The sequence below is a fragment of the Amborella trichopoda genome, chromosome 10 (assembly GCF_054954075.1).
Source record: "Amborella trichopoda isolate Santa Cruz 75 chromosome 10, AtrichopodaSantaCruz75HAP2 v2.0, whole genome shotgun sequence".
NCBI lineage: Eukaryota > Viridiplantae > Streptophyta > Magnoliopsida > Amborellales > Amborellaceae > Amborella > Amborella trichopoda.
Window position 1 is genome coordinate 4,441,695 of NC_142345.1, and position 24,212 is coordinate 4,465,906.

The following is a 24,212-nucleotide window of genomic DNA, read 5'->3' on the forward strand; positions in this document are numbered from 1 at the left end:
AGAAAAAGTTTATATAAGGTTGGCACCTTAAAATTTAGAATTAACATGCTCCTTTAACTATGGGCCACACTATGAAGCTGTGAAAAGAGTGAATGAGCAACAATTATGGCACGAAGTGAGTGTATTAGAAAACCAATTCGAATTGATTCTAAGAAGATCAACAACCGAAGTTGTTTTCTTATTTAGGCAATTAATTGAGAAATTTAGGACGAAGGAAAAATACCTTTACATGGTTTTTATTGATCTGAAGAAAACTTATGGTAAAGTACATTGAAATTTAATTTGGTAGGAGTTGGAAAAGAAAAGAATCTCCAGACACTACATCAATTTGGTGAGAGATATGATAGAGCGCTAACTAGTATAAGACCAACTAGTGGAGAGACGAGTGAATTTTCAGTGACAATATGTCTACATCAAGGGGTCAAAATTAAGTTCATATTTCTTTGTTTTAGGTATGGACGACTTAACTAGACACCAATAAGATGAAAAACCATGGTGCATGTTGTTTGTAGATGACATGGTTTTGATCGATGAGACCCGAAACAACGTCAATACAAAGTTAGAACTTTGGAGGGATGCTCTAGAATTTAAATGTATTAAAATTAGCCAGACTACGACAAAGTATATAGAATGCAAGTTTAGTAATAATATGAGTAAAGATAAGGAAGTGGTTAAAGATTGATGGCAAGGAAATACCAAAAAAGAATATACTTTCGACATCTTGGGTGGATAATCTAGGAAAATTGAGAGAGCGGGGAAGATGTCACACTTAGAATTAGAGCTACGTGGGTGAAGTGGAGATGTGCAACCACAATTTTATATGATCGCCGCATAGTAATGAAACTGAAGACCTAGTTCTATAGGACATGTGTGAGACCAACTATGCTCTATGAGGAGGAATGTTGGGCGGTCCCATAGAATGAGTGCAATGTAGATAAGGATGTTGAGATGGATGAGTGACAAAAGAAGAAGGGATAGAATTCGAAATTAATACATTCGAAAAAATTTAGGTGCAGCAACAATAGGTGATAAGATGAGAGAGAGTCGACTAAGGTGGGCTGGCCATATGTGGCGCAGACCCAGCACATCACCTGTTAGGAGGTGCGAGTTAGTTCAAGTGAAATATTGGGTAGGTCCAAAAGGACATGGTTAGAAGTAGTGAGAAAATATTTAGAGATGTATGGCCTCACTGAGGCTATGACCCTTAATAAAGTAGAATAACGGACCAAGATTTGTATAGCCGACCCCAATTTAGTTGGAAAAAGACGTTGATGATAATGATGCGCCTCTAAAATCCTTTGAAAAATGTTGTTTTGATGTTGAAAAAATATCTAATTGATTATCTCAACATTGAAATGTATAGATATGGAAAAAAAGAAATTTCGTGTCCTAAAAATGGTACATCTTACAAGACATTATCTAGATTGTCTATTTTCAAGACTTTCATGTGTATGTCGATATGTTTGATGTGAACAATTTTTGGAGTTTAAAATCTTATAGTTAGAAATAAAAGAAGAAGAAAATTTTTGTACCATCCTACAAATTTTCGACATTACAATTACATCTGATGACAAAGTTTAAAATACACTTTACTTTGATTATTTAAGACTGCAGCCTTATGTAAACTGCTGCTAATTCTATTTGGCATGAAAACCATGGAAAGCCAGATCTCGTGTTGATTATTTAGCATGGGAGGTTGATTTAGTCATTTTGGAAAAAAAAAATGTCTTTGAGTAAAGGGCATTGGTAGATCGGCTCTATCATGGCTTGGCTCGGCTCGGCTGGAGCCAAGCTTCAGATAACGCCGCTGCCTTCCCTGAAGGTTCTTCCCTCGGGCTAGAGAGAGAAAGAGAGTGAGCTTTTATCTGGAAATCTAGAGAGAGAAAGTCTCTATTGGTCTGAGGTCAATGATCTCATTTTGTTTTGTTTGTTTTCTTTGGGGTCGGTTTTCAGAGGGTGGAAGAGGAGAGCCAAAGGCGGAGGAAGTGTGCTGTGTCTTTCTCTCTCTAGACGTAGGAAGAAGAGAGAGGAAGGCGGAGGAAGTGTGCTGTGTCTTTCTCTCTCTAGACGCAGGAAGAAGAGAGAGGAAGGCGGAGGAAGTGTGCTGTGTCTTTCTCTCTCTAGACGCAGGAAGAAGAGAGAGGAAGGCGGAGGAAGTGAAGTGTGCTGTGTTTCTCTCTACTTTAAGACACAGGAAGAAGAGAGAGAAAGGGTGTTGTGTTACTTTCTCTCTCTAAGTCGTCGTGGTCTCTGTTCTCTCTCTCCCTCTTTGCTACACCGCCCGTTCCAACCCATCGAACCTCTCTCTAACTCTTTCTCTCTCTAGATCACCTTCGACTCAACGGACTCTCCCCTCCTCTCTCTCTCTCTACATGCTGGAATTGAACGTGCACAGGACGACGACGACTTTTGGCAACACAGTCCCACCTCTCTCTCTCTAAAGAGCCTCACAAACCCAAGAGTTTCTCTCTCTAAAGAACCTCACAAACCCAAGTCTCTCTCTCGACCTCAGAAACCCATGTGTCTCTCTCTCGACCTCACAAACCCAAAAGTCTTTCTCACTCTAGACGACCTCCAAGTCCAACTCTCTCTTCACCATCATCCCTCTCGCTTTTCCCACTATTAAACGGATGCCCAATCCCACTTGCTGGTGACTTTCAGGAACCAAATCCGCCCTCTCTCTCTCTCTAGAGTCTAGGCCCCATTAGTCTTTTTCTCTCTAGAGTCCTACCCAGCTCTTCCTCTCTGAGCCATTCACATCTCCTCGAGACGACTTTCAGTCTAACCCCCGTCTCTCTATCTCTCTCTCTCTCTATCAATTGATCAACTCACCCATCTCTGTTTCTCATCGAAAGGCACGCAGGAAAAGAGACGACCTTTAGATATCCAGCCCCATCTGTCCATCCTCTCCATTCTGACTTCCTCAATTGCACACCTCTCTCTCTCTCTCTCTCTCCCTCCCTCTTGGAATTCACGTCTCTCTATCTGGTAATTCACTTCCCCCTCTCTCTCTCTCTAACCAAAATGGGTTTTTGGGGTGTTAAGAACACAGTGAATTACAGGTAACCCATCAACCGCCATGGCTGGAAAAGAAGCTGGGGCATCAAAAGAACCACCACCTCGCCCCACTATAACCCTGCCAGGTCGCTCTTCAGTGGAGAATTTTTTCAAAGGTGGCTCAGATATAAGCCCAGGACCCATGACCCTGGTCACCTCCTTTTTCTCTGAGAACGATGCTGAAACCGAGTGCCGCTCTTTCTCTCAGTTACTTGCAGGTGCCATGGCCTCTCCCAATGCCTTCCATGGCCGGAATCCGGCCTTTTCCAGTGGCAATTCTGGTTTTTCTGGCGAGAATTCTGGCCAGGATTCTGTAACAGTGAAACAGAGTAGGCCTTTGAGTCTCGTGGTTTCGCCTCCGTCTTTCCTTACTATCCCTCCAGGTCTTAGCCCGACAGGCCTTCTCGACTCGCCCGTCTTTATATCCTCTGCTCAGGTTGGTTTTATGGTCTCTCTCTCTCTCTCTCTCTCTCTCTCTCTATATATATATATATATATATATATATATATATATATATATATATATTGTGATCATGGTGATCAAGTAGGCCTCACTATCTCGTGAAGCTACATGGCCTTTTGTTAGCTTGTTTTTGTTTTTTTTTTCTTTAATGGAATTTTGTGGTTCATTAGAGAGAATAAACAATAAAGATTTTTTTTTTTTTTTTATAATTAAGATGTTGGGAATTTTAAAACTGTGGTTTTTCTATCCCGTGGAGATCATTTCTTATGTAATTCATTGGGTGTTCTCTGTTTACATAAATTAGATTTTGTAGTTGTGAACCTTTTTGGTGTATTTCTTCCTGTTAAAAGTAATTTGTAGTCTGTATCTCAAGAAGTTTGCATATGTCAATACTGTGGATATGGACATGACAATGAAGTAGGGAATTTTTTCGAAGGTTCTGTTGTTTGGATTTGTGGTAAAATTTAATCTTTATTTATTTTAATGTTAAACCCAAACTTATACCAATGGGATTAAATAGTTGAATGGCCTCAGTGACAAATTTCAATGGACAAATATTCAAATTGATTTTTTGTGATACTTGTTAGAAAACCTGAACTTGTTGGGAAACAATAGTCTTATGATGGAACTACTTCTGGTAATACCCACCTTTTCTATTTTAAAGCTCTCCTTTGAATACTATGTTATGGAGATAATGCTCATAATTCTACAACTGTGAATGTTATCTACATAATAACCCATGTCTCCAAAGACATGGATATATGTCAGCATCTAACATGAATAGGAGTGTCAGAAACGCATGCCTCAAAATTAGCCTTTTGGGCAACATCTGAACATCATTTGAACAAAAGGGGAGGGGGATAGTAGGTGACAAGTACTTCCATGGTGAGATATCAACAAGGATTGTCAAGAAGTATCTTATTGTCAAGAAGTGTCTGACATGAGTGTCGCGTTCCTGGTGTGTTGTGTACGTTAAAACCACAGACATTAATTTCCATGTTACCCTTGATGCCCTGTTCTCCATAGGTTTGGCTCTTTTCTCTTCTTTTTATCTTGGGAGCGAATAAGATGATTTGCGAGCTATAGGACTTTGGGCTGCTGCGGCCTTCACAACTAGGTGCTAATGGAGGTTCATATCTTTGAGCAAATTACCAAAATTGGACATTGATTAGTAGAAGACATCCCCTAGGGATTAAGAAGTGAGGGATGGTTCCAATGTAAAAGGACCATAGGGGTGATTTACCTTTACGAACTAACCTGATGAACTTTTTTAGCTAAACAAATATCCCTCCTTACGTGGATTGGATGACTCTTTGCACCTTGATCCTCTTGTACAAAGAATTGGAGAAAATTCTTATTTGTGGTTAAACAACGAATGATTTATTATTTTAAATAAATTGAGTAGTGGATTATCAACTACCCAAAAAAAGGTAGTGGATGCACAAATATGCAAACAAAATAAGATAGATTTAAGAATGAAGTGAGGTAATAAAAATATACAAGGTAATAAAAATATACATGATAAAGCAAGAAAAGGTATAAAAAAGTTATATAGGAAGTGGAGTTCCAATGGATCAAATATTCACAGTGAGTTTCTGTCCATTTGAGCAGCGATATCTTAGTTTATCAATTGGATGGAGAGGAGGCTGACCATTTATTGTTTATTGAAGGAAACCATTTTGCTGCTATTGGAGTGTTTTGGTTGTTTCTAGATAAGGTTAGGGAGCTTGAAAGGCATATGGGATTAAATGATCTTTCAATTGGCCATTGAAAATAATGCAACATTTTTTAAAACAACATTAAAAAAGAAGCTAAGAAAATTATAACCTTTAAAATGCTCTATGGTTTCCATGCTTGCTTAGCCCCATATAGAGTTGTAAAAACTCAGTTGATTAGAATGTGTGATTTCATACTGTGCTTTCCGTGGGTATTGAAGTTCATGTATTTCTACTTGTAACGATGATTTTAATTCTGAAGCTAAACATCTTGGCTACCAGTTGATGTAGCTGTGTGGCCTAATGGGTTTTTATTCTGGGCACTTTTGGTTTAATGTGACTCCTTATAGGTATTAGTTCTGGAAGAGAACATGGGAATGGTTCCAGTAATCTTAATACGTAATATTATAGTAAACTTCCAAGTGGTTTTTTGTACTGCATGTAGTAAGCACTGCAAAGGTATTCTAAAGGAATTCTGCGTTTGGGCATACTATGTGAAAACTCATGTTGTGAAAAGGTTGAAGCATACTATAATCAATTGGACTACACAAGACCATAGTCCCTCAAGGACATGGCTGTCCATTGACATATGGATGCTGATGGGGGGAGAGTGATATTCATCCACTCTCTCTCCATTACTGCTATTCATTTCAATGGATGGTAATGACCCTGATTGACTATGATTCTCAATAGTTCATTTGATCATTTATATTTTCACCATAAAAAGGATAATCTCAACTTAGCTTTAGGAAAGAACCAAACGGTAGAGGCTAGAGTTTCCTCATTTATTAATTTGACCCATTGAATATCTGCAGGGGCAGTTTGGTATCTCCCACCAGCAAGCCCTAGCTCAGGTCACAGCTCAGGCTGCTCAATCGCAATCACAACTGCACTTCCAAGCAGAGTACCCTCCTTCAATCTCAGCACCTTCTTTGACCCATTCAGCTCCTCCTCCTCCTGTCAACGCAACTCCAATACAACAGAGGATGCCTTCAGCATCAGATGGAAAAGAATCTGGAGAGGTTTCTTACTCTGAGAGAAGGTCCCATGCTCCTATAGTGGTCGATAAACCATCTGACGATGGTTACAATTGGCGAAAGTATGGGCAAAAGCAGGTGAAAGGAAGTGAATATCCTCGAAGTTATTATAAGTGTACCCACCCCAGTTGCCCGGTCAAGAAGAAGGTCGAGCGTAACCTAGAGGGGCATGTGACGGAGATAATCTATAAGGGTCAGCACAATCATGCAATGCCTCAAACAAATAAGCGTGTGAAAGATGGTGGATCTCTGGTTGGAGGCACTAGTGAAGGGAATGGGAGCTCAGATGCGATTGCAAAATCTGAGACAGGGGGTTACAGTGGTAGTTTGAGCAGTGTAAATGCCCCTGGTCCCTCAATGCAAAGGAGGGACCAGGAATATGGGCAGGGGACACCGGATAATATGTCAGGCTCAAGTGATGGTGAGGAAGCCGGCGGTGCCATTGTTAAGGCAGATGATAGGCATGATGATGAGCCCGATCTAAAGAGAAGGTAAGTGGTTCAAACCAAGTTATTAAAGTCCTACTACCAATAAAAAGGAAAAAAAAAAAGTGAGTTTCTTCAATTTCTCCTAACCAGTAGAAGAACCCAATCCTAAAAAAACCCAAGTTCTATTATTATGGATTTGTTGATCCTGCATTTTGGTCATGAAAAAAATCTGAAATCATGGTGCAGGAACATAGCTGATAGGGAGACACAAGTGAGTACTTCTCATAGAACAGTCACTGAGCCTAGGATTATCGTGCAGACGACGAGTGAGGTTGATTTGTTAGATGATGGCTACAGGTGGCGCAAGTATGGGCAGAAAGTAGTGAAAGGGAACCCTCATCCTAGGTGGGTACTTTCTACTGTAGTCGAATTTTGTAAAAGCTTTAGTTCTTCTGTTTAAAGGAAGTGGACCTTTGTCCAGGGAACTAGTGTATATGCTAATCCAAGGCTACATCACTCTATCCATTCACATCGACGGTGGGTTGAAAATTAACTTCTGCGGGGCCCACATGGACATTTCCCAGGTGCATTTAATCTTCAACCTTCTGTCAGTGGGAAGAGATGTTGATGTGACCTTGGGATTCATAGTATAGTACATTAGACTAAGATGTTTTTCCCTTCTTTATGAGATCAATGGATACGTTGGAGCGGTTTATTTTGGATTCATCATTTTATGCTTTATCTATCTTTCCTGCGTATGTCAAATATAAACAAGCAAATTCTGTTGAATCACTGAAAAATTAAAATCCCATAATTCTATATTTGCTGTGAGATTACTGCTGGGTGAGAAACACTATATATCACTACATGTAGCATCTATTACATGTTAATCATGAAATTGGTGTGTAATTTTGTTGGTGATTCATTCTCTGTTCTATACCTTTCTACTACGGATTATGGAAAATCCCAATGCAGAGTGTGCCATGAAAGGCCCTGCTTTATCCCTCAATTGTGACTCTAAGAATTGTATTGTGATACTATTATCCCTTAGGATGGAGATTACCTCCACGATATTCATTCTCTGTCTTGGAGGGCATCTGGATCAGTAATGTTCATGCCTTGGTGCAACCAATAAATAATTTCCAAGATGGTGATTTAACCATATCTCCTGATTTATTTTGTGCTTTAGAACAGTGTCCTTGCATGGCTAGCTGCTGAAAAGGAGACATGATGCTTATATAATATAGGGAAAATTTCATAGAGAACCTTAATTCCTCATATTATTTCATGGTAGGCCCTCTGTCCGTTTTTCTTTCAAGTGGCATAAGAAAACCCCTAAAGATTTCACTATAGCCCCTCATCTCTTATCTCCCTCTTTTATTGACTTTTGATCATAAAAATTAGCTCCAATAAATCTTTTTATGCCATTTCAACCCAAAAACTTTTTTAATGGTGGAGAGGGAAGAGGGTTAAAAACGTTTTTGGGATGAAATGGTATAAAAAAATTTGTTGGGGCTAATTTTTATGGTCAAAAGTCAATAAAAGATGGAGATAAGAGATGAGGGGGTATCATGAAATCCTTAAGGATTTCTTTTTACCGCTTGAAAGAAAAACAAAGAGAGGGTATACCATGAAATAATATGTGGAATTGGGGTTCTACACGAAATTTTCCTTATAATATACTAATTGATGGCAGGACAACAATGTTACAGTGCTCCGTGTTTTTATGTCAAAGAAAATGTTACGCTGGTAACCTTTGTTTTTATAAATAAAGTTTATGGATGACAAGCGGAGGTTGTAGATTTGAGTTGCTTTCTGAGATTTTTTTGCATGTAAATCTAAATAACTAAGAGTATATGTGCCTTTATAGGATAGACAAGAGACAGGGCTTGGCAACCTTGGTTGGTGATAACTGAGTTTCCCTAGTTACTTTAAGGCACAGAAGGGTAGAGATTACAGCCTGAAGACAGAATGTCAGGAGGTTGAAATGATTAAGAGGAACAACAGGATCCATTAATCTTATGAAGCCTGACCATCAGATGATTCTCCAAAGATAAAAATACATCTTCAACTGGATCATGGCCAGGATACCCCTTTTTGATCAAGTGATAAGATTGAAAGTGGAATTGTTGCAGATATAAGGATAGGTTGCTTGAACATGTTCGGGTAACAGAATAAAATATATTTTGTGCTGCTTAATACTCATAGGTGCTGGTATTCTCTTCGATTGGCTGAAAAATTGGGGAGTCCCCATTATGGAATCTTGCTTCTGTAATCGAGATTCAGATGCAAACGTCAAGAGCAACGCTAAAAAACTCAGCTGAGTCTGAGCTGAGGCGAGTTCCCATGTACCCGCTCGAGTATGGGAAAGCATAAAAAAGAAAAATGAAAGGGGGTTATATTTTCACCCACTTTCTTTTCGCTTCTCTCTCTCTAAAAGGGGGCCGGATCCTGCCCCCTTTTTGCTATCTTTCTCTATGAAAAGGGGGCCAGATCCGCTCCCCCCTTTCATACTTATGTCTCTGTCTCTAGATCTGCTCATCTCTCATTGAAGGAAGGACTCTCTCTTCCCAATCTTCGAGCTACACATCGCCACCCTCACTTGGCCAATTTCCTCTTAGTGGTTCTCTCTCTCCCCAGGTCTGTTGGCTAAATCTGTTCGGCTCTCTCTCCCTCTCTTCCCAAATGCTCACTCTTTCTCTCCCCCATTCCATTACCCGTTGTCCTATTCTTTTAATTTTCGGGTTTTTTTTAGGGCATTTCTATGCCTGTCAGTGTTCACAAAATCAAACCAGAATGGTTAATCGGATATGGGCCAACCGGCCTAACTGGTAAAGCCGACTTAACCGCTCTAACTGGGCAAGTCTCGGGTGGTCAAAAAGTGTTGAAAAAAAATACAAAAAAATATAAAAAAAAATCTACTAAAATATGAAAAGCATATAAAAAATGATTAAAACAAAACACATTCTAATAAAGTTGAAAATTAATGGAAAACCTGGATTTTAACCCACTTTATATTTTTCAAGGGCTATTTTTTAAATTTTCTAAAAAAGATGGGAAAATATAAAAGTGAGTATTAACGACTAAAACAATTTTTAATCTTTACCATAATGTAAAGAATATTTAAAAATGCATTACAAATCAAATTCCTTATTTTTGAGAATTTATATACATTTTGTTTTTTAAAATACCAGTTGATCACACTAAATGCCCAAACTCGGAACTGGCCACTGACTGGTTCTGATCTAACCGGGCTGTAAGTGGTTAGATCGAGCGATTTTGCGAACTATGATGCCTTGACATAAATCAGGCAAGACCACTTGGACACTTGATTTACTTGGCTTGGGCAGGGGTTGAGTCCCCAGCCCGAGCCAAGTATTGAACCCTGGTCTAGAGTTATTGGGTTATATCAAAGTACCTTACTACCAACTTCTACTTGGAGAACCCAAAATAAATGCCTTATTTTTTTAAAATTTGTTATCGATCAATCAGGTGATTGTACATACTTTATTCAACGAAGAAGATGGCATGCAAACTTTAGTTAACCTTGATTCTAATACTTAGAAACCTTGTAAGGGCACTCGAGGACCTTGATTCCAATGCTAGAGTGGAACCTTGATTAAAGGCACTTAATTCATTAATTTCAATACTAGGAGAACTCTTGTTTAGGGTAGTTGAGGGCTTGGTTCTAATACTTGGGGAACCCTGGCTAAGGGCACTCGATATATTGATTGCAATACTAATGGATTCTTGTTTGAAGATAGTCTAGAACTTTGCCATGTGGAACCTGTTTCTTAGTAATTTGTATGTGGTCCCAATTGGTTGGGTGCACGATCCTCAAAAGGTTAGGATCTCAATCCCAAAAGGTTGGGATCTTCATTCTTAAGATATGCACTGTATAGATGGCGCTTTCTACCATAGGAATCTTCTAGCATCTTGCATATCCCTGCTTCTGATTCTTAATTGTTCCTATACCTGCTCTCTCTTCCAACAACTATGGTTTGAAAGCGATCATTGAATGCAGTTTCAGCAAAAATCAATCATGGTGGATTCAGATAGATAAATGGTCAATAGTGGTTCTAAGAGTACGTTGATATTCAGATAGATAAATGGTTGATAGTGGTTCTAAGAGAACGGTAGTATTTTCATTTGGCAACTCTATTTATTTTGGGGCTTAGGGATTGGTGTTCTGTGTTCTATTTTATGGGTAGAAAAATGCTTTTGGGAATTGCAGGACAAGTATTCTCCTCTAGAATTTGAAAAAGAAGAAGCATTGAATGGTGTATTTGGTGAAGTTGCGAGGATAAAATCTAAAATGATTAAAGACAGATGGTTTTGTAGTCATGACATGTATCTATCATAACATAGCATTTGCAACGAAAGTGTAGCTTTAATGCTGGTGATAGTTAAGCTTAAAGAATATCTTGGAACATTGGAATGATTGTGCTTGCTAAGAATAGTGTTTTTTAGTTGAATATGGACGATGAACTTAATATTTCCAAAGACCTCAATTTGTATTTACCCAAATGAAGACTACTGTGCAGATAAAATCTTTTCAGTTGCATATGCGTGTCTGCTCTAGCCTTCCTTAATGTAGGAAATTTATCAACAAAGGGTATCCATTGTGTCATAATGACCTAGACAACAGAGAAAGAAGATGAAACTTGAGCCTAGTGATGACCAGGGTTTGCCAATTCTAGCAAGTCTTGGACTCGCTGGAGGCATTCAGGTTGCGGAGCCCTGTATAAATCCCCAACTCGGGAGAAATGTATAATTTTTTTTATAATTGTTTATTATTGATTTGTAATTGATTTTTATCTTTGAATGAATCAATTATAATTGATTTGTAATTAATTTTATATGTAGTTGTCATGTTTTTATGATTTTAACAAAATTTTCTGAAATTTTCTATGTTTTCTCCTTTTTCGATCTTTAGCAAGTTTAATATTTTTCTCATCTTTTATATACTTTTTATGTGAATTAGTCATCCCCCCTATGTTTAGGATTTTGAGGTTTTTTACCCGAAAATTTTGGGCTTCTTTTGGCTCATTGGGCCATTCAGCGTAGAGTTGGCCAAGCCGTGTTTTCAAGCACTGGCAATGACAATGCATTTATGAGATGAGATTCTCGTGGATACAATCTTTCTCAGTTGAATGAAGTGACTGTTTCAATGGAATTTTTCGAAATGGTATGGTTCTCAAAAGTTTTGATTGTTAGCTTCCCCTAATAATAAGTGCAAGTAATGAAAGTCAGTAGCTAATTATGAAACTTGTTCTGAAGCAAGTGGTCTTTTTGTCATTTGAGTTCTTATCTTTTCATGTCTCTTAACATGATAATCCTCTGCACCCTATTTTTTATAGATCAATGGACTTAGGATTTCTTCATGTTTTTGGTTTTGCCCTGTATAGAGGCTTATTTCTTAAGTAAATGTTTTGCTGATGACCTGCTAGATAATGTTAATTTTCTGTTGAACATATTCTGTTCAGTATACGATTGCATGGATACCACTGATCGGATGCTCATGCCTTTTCCTTGCATCAATTGGGAGGCCCTTTGGTGATGTCTCAATATCATGGCCTCCATTGCTTAAGAAACTTTAAGAAAGTGAGGGTACTAATTTCTTAAAAAGGAAAACAACTGAACATAGGAATTGGAGACAAGATTATCTTCCCTTAATTTTCTTCTTTTCATAATAACTTTGAAGGCAAAGGATAACCAACGACAGCCGACAAAAAGAGTGCACGATTCAGATGTCTGGATGCTTAAATTTCACATAAAACGTGTCTGCTTATATCATCTAGCCATAATAAGATCATACATCTCAAATTACAACCATGAATCATCATCCATTAAAGTTAACACGAGTCAATAGACTAACCCTACATGTTGATCTTGACATCAGGAGTTATTATAAATGCACAAATGTGGGTTGCAATGTCCGAAAACATGTGGAGAGAGCCTCGAATGATGCAAGGTCTGTAATCACAACATATGAGGGGAAGCATAATCACGATGTCCCGGCTGCTAAGAACAGCAGCCATAACACTATGCCCATGGCTACGGGTAAAATTTCGAGTACGCCTTTGGACAAACAGGCTACTACACTTCAAAGCACAGGTGTCTCGAGACCAAAAGAAGAGCCATTCTCAGGTCTTCTGACCCAAAACCCGGGTCCGAAATGAATGGACTGTGCAGGATATTTATCAGAATTTTGCTTTTTGTCAGGTCTGAGAAAGAAATTGGATTCAAATGCCATCATGGCCTGTATTTGATCGGCTTGGGCAGTTGGGTTAGATGTATATTTGATGACCCAGCCTGAGTGAGGAGGCCTTGGTATGTACAATTGTTCTCTCTTCCCTTCTTTTTTTGGTGTACATTCTTTGGTATTTTATTGAGATGGAGGATGATGCTTATGATTATATTGGCACAAAACTCCTCAGGGCCCATCCCTTGTTGCAGAGTATATAAGAAGTAATTTATGAGGTGATTTTATGGCAATGACACAGGGCTCCTTTGGTTGCGCTCCTCTCCTGAGATGTGAAAGGTTGGGCCTCTTACCCTGCTGGGATATCAAATTTGGGCTTCATACTCTGTTGGGATATCATGTTGGGGTTAAGATAATGAGTGAAACACTATGAATGGAATACAGTACAAGAGATTTTGATGGTGAATGCTCTCTCTCTTGGCCCATTATGTTAGGGCCATCTCTCTCTCTCTCAATATCATTTTTCGGCCCCTCTCTCTCTCTCTCTCTCTCTCTCTCTCTCCAAATATCATTTTTCAGGATGAGGTTTCTATAAGCCACCATGCTTACTCTTACTATATAAACCTGTTGGTGAAAGCAGGGGGATATTTTTGAGTTGGAACTGCACAGCCTTAATTAAAAAAAGTACACAATTTATAGGAAAAAGGATTTTGAGTTCTCAAACACATAAATTCATCTTCTAGCTTGTGTTCACTAAAAAGGACCTTTCTTTTTATAGTTGGTGGATTACCTGAACATGCCCTAGTGATATGTATGTAGCTATTATTTTTTACATGGATTACTCTCATATTTCTTTAGGGCACGTTTGGTTCAAGAGAAATTTGTATTTGGGGAGAGAGAATTTCTTTCTCATTTTTATTTCATGTAGTGTTTTAAAACCTGGCGCTTTTTTTTTTTTTTGTTTTAAGCTTATTCAATGTATTTTTAGGTTCCCTTTAAATCCCTACTTTTTTAAGTTTTGATTCTGATTTTAATTTTTATTTCATTATTTAAAATTTCTCTGGATCACTTATTTGGATCGATCTGGATCGCCAATCCTGCGATCCGACACAGATCTGTGTGGTGAATAATCCACCCCGGCATTTTGAAACATGGGTTTCATGGGCAAGCAGAGCCTGGAGAAGCAAAAGTATTCATGGCGATGTATAAATTAGAGGTGTTCCATGGAAGGTGACTTTGTAGTATTATTCTCTTGTTTTATTTGTTGATTGCCTGTGACTGGTATTTTCTTGCTCTTTACTGTGCCAAAAAATATTGTGTGTAATATATTGAAATGTTGTCCTACTTTTAGGACTTCTAGTCGACTTTCCCTCTAAACGTACACTGCGTTATATTGTCTAATGCTTTTGTCTCAAATTGATGCATCCTAAGCATAAACTACCATTGGTAAATTCATACTTCTGATCCAATTGTTCAAACCATATTGAGATGTTGGGATCACTATCCAAGTCCCGGGCTATTTTGTATCTTGGGTTTTCTTTTGCTTGTTTTTTCTTCTTTATTTTATAGGGGGGAAGAGGTAGAGAGCTGAGTGGTAGGAATCGAACTTGAGATGTAGCATTTGCTAGTCGTAATCACTTAAGCTCATGAGTGTTTAGCACCTTTTCTCTCCATCTAAGGTTCGATCTCAGAAACTCCAAATAGGCTTGTGTTTGGATCACTACCTAGCCAATCCAAATCTGTATAGTGGATGACTAATCCAAGCTCAATTATGGGTTTTAAAATGCTTATTGAAATGTAACATAGAGCACGTATACTATGTCTCCCCTGGAGCAATCCCTTAGTCAAAGTCTGAGAGATTTTTATAATCTTAAATTTTGGGAACTACCTATGAATTACTAGATGATTATATTTAAAAGAAAGTTAAGATTTAGATCTTACCCTTCAAAAATTAGATGGTCTCTCTTCCATCTTAAGACATTATTGTTTTAGTACATAAAGAGTTTGAATTTTTTTGGTTGAGGTTAGTCTATGAGTTGAAGAGATTACGTTCTTAGAATTTGGGGTCCTAAAATTACTCCTATATTAGCAAAGGAGTGTGAAACTTTTTGGCTAAGAAATATGTAACTTAATTTTTTTTCTTTTTTCTAAAAAAAGACCCTTTCCTTCTTGTATATCGCAATTCGTCCAAGGGTAATACTAAAGTGAGGTCTCACTGGGAAAATATCGCATTGGTCCTTGATACCAAATTGTGCACTTCATCCTTGGGTGAAAGAACCTCCCTTGGGGGTATTTTTTGTTGATTTTAAAATTTTAAAATTATCTATAACATCACCTAAAAAAATTTGTTTTGAAGCCAAAGATTTATTTTAACCCCGACTAAAATCTTATTAACGAACCCAAGTAATTTTTTTTTTTTGAGAATATTAAATTATTTTATTACGTACTCAAAGAAAAGAAGATTACAATATAGAATGAATCCAAGTAATTAAGAGCTCAAGATATATGAAAACACTACAAAACGCCTATAGGTGAAGTTCTACAGTGTTTCGTCCCGTCACGGACATGCTATGTCCATGGCGGTCTTGCCTAAAAACTGCCACAGATGTACGTGATCCATGGCGATCTCCGTATATTTTTTGCATCAAATTTGCATTAAAAAAAATCCCGTTACAGACATGTTATATCCGTGACGGTCTTTAATCCCCACCATCCAAAACAATCGGACGACGCTAAGCCTATGGGCAAAAATACAGTTCATTTCACCCATAGGCGTTTTGTAGCCTCTTTCTATATATATATAGGCAATGATTTCATGCAACAGCTGTATAGTTATATAATACAATAACCTTCAAAAACCATGTTAAGGCCATTTGTTTTATCCAAATTTTGAAATATACACTCTTTTAATTCTAATAAACAATCACAAAAAGCAAAATTTGAAAATGGAACCTAGAAAGTATTTTTTAGCGCAATTAACATAGACGGTCCATTTTGATAATATAATTAGATGTAAGCCTTAGAATGATTTTTTTCTCTTCCAATTTTTTTAGATAGCTTTATTACCATTGGATGAACAATGTTAACAAAGGAAAAAAATGATTTTGAGTTCGTAGAGGCTAAGAACTTGAAATTCATCAAATGAATGGTCTAGATTCATAGTTGGAGGGGACTCATTTTGACCAGATCTAGTTTTCAAATTGAATTTCTTTTTTTGGGATGTATTTTTTAGATGAAGAGAGTGTGTGCATAAAATTTTGGGTCTTACGAATACTACAAACATGGTTTTCTAGAAGTGTGGTTGCATCATACTATAATACAACCATTGCATGAAATCACTATAATATATATATATATATATATATGGGAAAAGTTTATATAAGATTGCAACCTTAAAATACAGATGTACCTCAAAAATCTATCGGAAATGTTGTTTTAATATTGAAAAAACCTTCTAATCAATCATCTTGACATTGAGATGTATGAATATAAAAAAAAAAAAAAAGTTTTTGAGTCCCGGAAATAGTGCATCTTACAACACATTATCTAAACCGTCCATTTTCAATATATTTATAGATCTACTTGATTTTAACCATTTTTAGAATTTAAAATTTTCTAATTAGATATGAAAATAGATTTTAAGATAATAATAATAATTTTTTATGACAAAATTACATGTTATGATAAAATTTTAAGGTGCCCCTTGATTGGATTGTTTAAGGTTGCATCCTTATAGAAACCACACACTATATATATATATATATATATATATATATATATATATATATATATATATATATATATATATATATATATATATATATATATATATATATATATATATAGGAAAAAGATAAGATATGGTGCGCAACCTAGTATAGATAAGCTAAATGTGCCAACAACCCAGATTGAATCTGGGCCGATTTGACGATCACTGATGCTCGGGAGTGTCCAGTAGTGTTTGTGGCGATTTATAAGGTTGGAACCTTAAAATGTAGAATTATAAATGCACCTCAAAAATCTATCAGAAATGTTGTTTTAATGTTGAAAAACCCTCTAATTGATCATCTCAACATCGACATGTATGAATATTTTTTTAAAAAAAAATTGAGTCTAAAAATTAGTGCATATTGCAATACATTATCTAGACCGTCCATTTTTAACATTTTCATATGTTTATAGATCTACTTGATTTTAATCATTTTTGGAGTTCAAAACTTTCTAATCAGATATAAAAATAGATTTTAAGATAATCATAAGATTTTTTTTACAACAAAATTACACATAATGATAAATTTGGAGGTGCACCTTAATTGGATTGTTTAAGGTTGCAATATTATAAAAACCACTAATATAACCCATATATATATATATATATATATATATATATATATATATATATATATATATATATATATATATATATATATATATATAGGGTGCGGTTTGTATAGAACCTAGGCTCTAAATAGTCAAATTAGAGCCTACCTTCAAATAGTATCAAGAAATGTTGTTTCAATACTCAAAATCTTTGTGATAGCCTTAAAATATATTTTCAACTTTATTCGTAAAGTTTAAAGCTTAAAAAACAATGTAGATAAACAGATTTATAAAAACTTGAAAATCTTGAAAATTGACGGTCCAAAAAAGCATTATAAAATATACTATTTCCAAAACTTGAAATCCATTTTTTTCTCTTCTCCATGCATGTTGATATCAAGATTATCAATTTGAGGATATTTGAGCATCAAAACAACATCTTCTAGTGAAATTTTTGAGGTAGACTCTTATTTGATTGTTTAGAGCCTGGGCTCTCTATAAACTTTTCCCATATATATATATATATAGGTTATGTTAGGGTACTCATACTATGGAGTAATTTATCATTGTATACAATGAGACCGTTTACTTTTGGTACAAAGAGGTCACAATTACTTAGAATCATTCGATGTGAAATATGATAGCTTATATGTGTCACAAAGTTTGAGAAACGTTTTTTTGAACTTTGAGCTTGATTAATGGTACAAATGTAGCTACTCAATTTTACATCTAATAGTTAAAATTAATTGTAACCACTTTGTACTAAAGATAAATAGTCTCATTGTATACTTTTTTCTTATATAAAACTCCTATCTAGATGTTTGCAGTGCCGAACAAATGTATAAAATGATCCTACATGATTGATATTAATTGGCCAATTTCATGAGCTTTAGAAGTTAATGAGTGTAATTATGGTTAAAATCAGGGCACCAGTCAAAAGATGGTTCTAATAACCATTAAATGTGTAATCAAGGTATTATGCAATATCATCCTAATCCCTAATTTAGGTAATTAGTTGCTAATCTTGGTGGCATCAATTGTCTTCATAAGTTCAAAGCTGTCCCATTTAAAAAGTTACGCCCATAGGGAACACCGTTACACGCGCATAAAAGTGAAATGCAGTCTAGTCATAATTACTAGAATACATTGATACCATAGTCAAAATTACCATAGTCTAGTAATAATTACCATAATATCTCAATATCATAGTCAAAATTACCATAGTGGAAAATTCCATTATAATGGTCAAATGAGTTAACAAAAGTCACTAAGATTGGTCAAATCCATTAATTTAGTTTTATAGAGTAATTATAAGACTTTTCACTCCATTGGCCTCCTCAAAAATTTTATTTAAATAATAAAAAAATACATAATAATTATTATTTATCTTTATCACAAAAAAGTCAAAATCATTATTACTCAGTGTGAAATCTACCGGTTTAGAATGTGCTATTGATTGGGCGCAAAAATTAAAAATAAATTTTTTTGGATTGTGTGGTATGTCGAATCCGTCAAATTTCACATCCGATGTGATGTGAAACCCACTTTTTTTTTTTTTCTTAGAAATCCTTGCTGTGCATTTTCCTTAAACTAGTAGGAAAATTGACTTGTAAGTGGGGTCAAGTTACCAAAATGGCCACATGAGTTTAGGTTTTTGTACTTGGAACAAGCGGAACTTCGGCTATTTTAAAATAAATTTTTTGAAGAGACACCTAAGTATAGTTAATATTATACACAACTAATTTTGTGCTAAATTAAGTGATTTATCCACATGGGCATGAGATCTTTTGTCTTTGTCTTTTAGCTTACTTCAGTATGATACCTTAATTGTCAATTGCTTTAGTTCCTCAATAATTTAGCACAAATTAATGATGGTATAGGGATCACCTTCATCATTTTACATTTTTCTCATTTTAGGAACTTTTTGAGGTAGCCTTTATCTATAAAAACCTCCTAGTAATAATAGCCAAGAGATGAGTATGGTTCGCAATAAAACATTTCTTGCAAAGTTCAGTACACCTAAACTACGGTTTGGCAATTTTCAGGAAAACTTAGTGTACCTGAAGTCTCTCTCTTTGTCCATTCCTAAATGTCAAAAGACAAAAGATCTCATGCCCAAGGGAACTGAATGTCCATTTATAAAGGTATAATCTGAGAGTATTTTTTTAAGGCTTCAAATTTTGGATGTAACCTTTTTAACTTTTGTGTTAAAAATAAAAAAAAAAAAAAAAAAAAAATCATATATTTTGAGATTAGTTATCTTTAGTTCAAGATGGTCATAATTAATCTTGACCATTAGGTATAAAATTGGAGGGCTGCATTTAGTCCATTGACCAGGCTGAAATTTTAAAGGTATAATCTGAGAGTATTTTTTTAAGGCTTCAAATTTTGGGATGTAATCTTTTTAACCTTTGCGTTAAAAAAAAAAAAAAAAAATCATATATTTTGAGATTAGTTATCTTTAGTTCAAGATGGTCATAATTAATCTTTGACCATTAGGTATAAAATTGGAGGGCTGCATTAGTCCATTGACCAGGCTGAAATTTTAAAGGTATAATCAGAGAGTACTATTTTAAGGCTTCAAATTTTGGGATGTAATCTTTTTAACTTTTGCGTTAAAAAAAAAAAAAAAAAAAAAAAAAAAAAAAAAAATATCATATATTTTGAGATTAGTTATCTTTAGTTCAAGATGGTCATAATTAATCTTTGACCATTAGGTATAAAATTGGAGGGCTGCATTTAGTCCATTGACCAGGCTGAAATTTTAAAGGTATAATCAGAGAGTATTATTTTAAGGCTTCAAGTTTTGGGACGTAATCTTTTTAACCTTTGCGTTAAAAAAAAAAAAAAAAATTCATATATTTTGAGATTAGTTATCTTTAGTTCAAGATGGTCATAATTAATCTTTGACCATTAGGTATAAAATTGGAGGGCTGCATTTAGTCCATTGACCAAGCTGAAATTTTAAAGGTATAATCTGAGAGTATTTTTTTAAGGCTTCAAATTTTGGGACGTAATCTTTTTAACCTTTGCGTTAAAAAAAAAAAAAAAAAAATCATATTTTTGAGATGAGTTATCTTTAGTTCAAGATGGTCATAATTAATCTTTGACCATTAGATATAAAATTGGAGGGCTGCATTTAGTCCATTGACCAGGCTGAAATTTTAAAGGTATAATCAGAGAGTATTATTTTAAGGCTTCAAATTTTGGGACGTAATCTTTTTAACCTTTGCGTTAAAAAAAAATAAATAAATAAATAATAAAAAAATTCATATATTTTGAGATTAGTTATCTTTAGTTCAAGATGGTCATAATTAATCTTGACCATTAGGTATAAAATTGGAGGGCTGCATTTAGTCCATTGACCAGGCTGAAATTTTAAAATAATTATTTTCAAACTTTGTAATATACCCAAGCTATCAGATTTTACACCAAATAGTCATAAGTAATTGTGAGAAATTTATATCAAAGGTAAATAAATAGTCTCACTGTATACACTGAATAAATAAAATTCCCAATTATAATTCCTATGGGCTTGGGAAAAAAAAATACTTCAAGATTCAAAAGAAACCATCAACTTATTGAGTGGTAAGATCTAAGTGTTGGATACTCAAATTTCCAACTTTTTCTTTTCAACACAATCATCTAGTGATACCAAAGATTTTAGGTTCTTTCTAAATTAATCTTTTGCCCAAGAGAGTAAATATACAATATGTTCCCACTGTAGGTAATATCCGTGCTCAAAGTTAAAATTCTTAATTTATCTTACCCTCTCTTTAAACCTTAAAATCTCTCTCTGGTCAGAATGCCTCTCTCTCTCATGTCAAAACCCTAAAACACGTTGCTACAAATCCTCATCTTCCTTCCCCCTCACTAGAATGTGGTTATTCATTTGCTTGGCCCTTTCATTGAGTATGGTAGATAAGGAAGAGGTACATGATCGGAGTACTTAATACGAGAGAATGGGTTGGGCCTTAGCAGTAGTACCAATGAGCGTTATGATGAAATTTATTAGTGTATTCTCACCAAAGGATAAGGGCCCAAATCCCCACTGACGTACCTTTTTTTTACTTACCCAAAATCAAAAAGCACTTAATATGAAATGTTCACTTTTTTGTAGAGGGTCTTTTAACAATTAGGAATAGTGCATCCCACTAGTGTGTAGTGAACGTTATTTTCAAGTTTCTCTCTCTAAATATAGAAGGGAACTAAATTTATCACACCCATATGGAGTTGACGAGCGACCCCCTTTACTTAAATTTTACTCATGGGATTTATTGAATTTTAAGGAATAAAAGAATAGAAAAAAGGGCGAGGTCGCAGTGGTAGAACACCTTTATTGAATTTTAAGGAATAATAGAACAGAAAAAAGGGCGAGGTCGCGGTGGTAGAACACCCCATATTTCAGTTACACGTTGTAGCAAAACGAATAAAAGTATTCTGATTCATTACCTTAAGTTCTCCAAGTGCCATTCTTTGGGTTTGGAAGCAAGGACAATTGAGGGCATTTTAATAATTTAGCTATCTAAGTTCCACAAGCCAATCGACATAAACACATCAACTTATTATAGGATCATAACCACTATGTTTTTTTAATTAAAAACTTTTTTTGGGTTTAGAGATGCAAACAACTAGGAGTATTTATATCTTCTATCTCTAGTGATTTTAGTGGAGCCAAATTTCCAAAATGATATTACTTGTTACAAACTCCGAACTCAAAACAAGATTTCTTTTTAATGAAAAAGATCTATGTTTAGAAAAAGATCTATGTTTAGAACTCAAAACAAGTTGGGAGCAAACAAGGTCATTTAGGTCTAGTTCTTTAAGTAAATCAAATTACCAGATACAATCAAATTACCAAATACCTTCTTTTATTCAGGGTTAAAGCCAAAATAAGTTTAATTTAAATATTTTTTACAAAATTCTTTGGAGGTACCGAAATGAAGGGGCTTTTAGAAGTACAAATATTGATAAACTAACCCCATTGGTTTTTTAAAAAAAAAGAATATTTTTCCTATATTATAAAGAGAAAACCCTTGGGTCATATACATTTCTGCCTAGAGTTTACTTGTTCTAAGAGAGACATAATATTTGATTAGTGCTTGACGATTTGCAACACCATCCTAGGCTCAACTCCTATCAAAGGTAGGGGCTCTCTCCATGATGTCTTCACCAAAAAACGAAGATAACATTTGGTCATACTCTTTCTTTTTTTTTCTTTTTCCTTTTTTTTTTTTTTTTTTTTTTTTTTTTTTTTTTTTTTTTTTTTTTGAGTAAGTCAGTAGGAATACCCGTTTTATTTAGTCATATTTTTTGAGGATCACATCATGGATACTAAATGGTCATGTTTTGTCTTAACTACTTCACGAGGAATAGCGTTTTTTTTTTTGAGCAATTATTTTCTTATTTATTTTTTAATTCCCTGAAGGGTAGGTCACTTCAGTTGTTGTTTCTCTCTCCTATGATTTCATGTAAGATAAATGAGAATTTTATTGCTAAATCAAGTTCCTTTTCTTCTTCTCAATAAGACAAATCATTAATTCAACTTCAATGTTATAACTATTCATGTATATAAAGTTCTCTATGTTTTCAGCTATATAAATGTATATGAAATACCTTACTTCAGTTATAGTTTCTCTCTCCTATGATTGCATGTAAGATAAATGATATTTATATTGCTCAGTCAAGTTCCTTTTCTTCTTCTCAAAAGGACTAATCATTAATTAAACTTCAATGTTATAACTACTTTTCATGTATATAAATTTCTCTATGTTTTCAGCTATATAAATGTATGAAATACCTTAGTTCTCTCTCTCTCTCTCTCTCTCTCTCTCTCTCTCAATATCCTGGTTTTCATTTCTAGTACTAAACAATCTCTCTTTAAAACTAATTTCTATTATGGCATATTTGATTTCTGAAATTGCATTTTTTAAGTTAAATGTAAGATAAGTGGATACTACATTATTCATTTTTTAACTTAAATGTAAGATATTGTCACTTTTTAACTTAAATGTAAGATAAGTGGATACTACATTATTCATTTTAAAATCAATTGATATTGCCGGAAAACTTCCTTGTTATCAAACAGAGAAGTGCTACATTTTGGAAGATGCGGTTTCCAATATTATTGACACGGATCTCACCTTCTCTCTCTTTCTAACCAATTTCTATTAGTCACATGGATCTCTCCTTTCATTTTGCTTAGCTATGTGACCATGTCTCTCTCCTTCTATGGACTTGAATGTATGATATTTTGTCCAAAATAAATTGCTTATTTTTTTCTCTTAATGTGAAATTAATATTGTGAAGAGTGAGAATCACTAGATGACTATTTTCAAAAGAAATTTGAGATTTAGATCTCGCCCTTTAGATATTGGACTCTCTCTTTTCAATCTTGAGACATTCTTTTTTTAGTACATAGAGAGTTCAATTTGAAGTTTTTTTTTTTTTAATTAAAGTTAGTCTACTATTTGAAGAGGTTACATCCCGAAAACTTGGGGTCCTAAAGTTACTCCTGCGTTAGTTTAAAAATTGGGCCCTCTCTTTTCAATATTCTTTTTTTTAGTACATAGAGAGTTCAATTTGGAGTTTTTTTTTTTTTTAATTGAAGTTAGTCTACTATTTGAAGAGGTTACATACCAAAAACTTGGGGTCCTAAAGTTACTCCTACATTAGTAAAAGGACAATACTACACTTCTATGAGTATAAAACCTTTTTGGCAGTACATATGAAAATTGAGCAAAATAAAAAATAAAAAATACAATAAAAACAAGTTCCCTTTTTGTAACTCGCAATCCGTCCAAGGGTAATAATAAAGTGCGGTCTCACTAGGAGAATATTAATCAAATTAGAGCCCACCTTCAAATAGTATCTAGAAACATGGTTTCAATGTTGGAAATTTTTGTAATAGCTTTAAAATATATTTTCATATTTAATTATAAAATTTAAAGATGAAAAAAAAATAGTGTAGATCGAGCAAATCTATGA

The 24,212-nt window shown here is 34.9% G+C and overlaps 1 protein-coding gene across 8 annotated transcripts; it reads left to right on the forward strand.

The window, feature by feature from the left end:
• Positions 1-2,962: 2,962 nt before the first annotated feature.
• On the forward strand, positions 2,963-13,371 carry LOC18434720 (putative WRKY transcription factor 4). Of its 8 annotated transcripts, none has more exons than XR_016043371.1 (6): positions 2,963-3,493; positions 6,051-6,763; positions 6,947-7,105; positions 7,182-7,284; positions 12,603-13,033; positions 13,141-13,371. XR_016043371.1 is itself a non-coding variant. In XM_088850415.1 (6 exons), the coding sequence occupies exons 2-6, from the start codon at positions 3,080-3,082 to the stop codon at positions 12,612-12,614; spliced, it is 1,401 nt and encodes a 466-aa protein (XP_088706541.1). In that variant the 5' UTR covers positions 2,963-2,988; positions 3,063-3,079; the 3' UTR covers positions 12,615-13,371. The 8 variants fall into 8 exon arrangements, 2 of the variants coding, with proteins under 2 accessions (XP_088706541.1, XP_011623586.1); XR_016043372.1 differs by having other exon boundaries at positions 13,207-13,371; XR_016043369.1 differs by lacking the exon at positions 7,182-7,284 and having other exon boundaries at positions 2,963-2,988; positions 3,063-3,493.
• The last annotated feature ends 10,841 nt before the right edge of the window (positions 13,372-24,212 follow it).

What these genes read in the sequence shown, in the direction of transcription:
- LOC18434720 (XM_011625284.3), top strand. Translation starts at nt 3,080, where the DNA reads ATGGCTGGAAAAGAAGCTGGGGCATCAAAAGAACCACCACCTCGCCCC. An exon ending in GAGCCCGATCTAAAGAGAAG is followed by an intron (nt 6,764 to 6,946) that starts GTAAGTGGTTCA and finishes ATCATGGTGCAG; the next exon opens with GAACATAGCTGATAGGGAGA. An exon ending in AAAGGGAACCCTCATCCTAG is followed by an intron (nt 7,106 to 12,602) that starts GTGGGTACTTTC and finishes TCTTGACATCAG; the next exon opens with GAGTTATTATAAATGCACAA.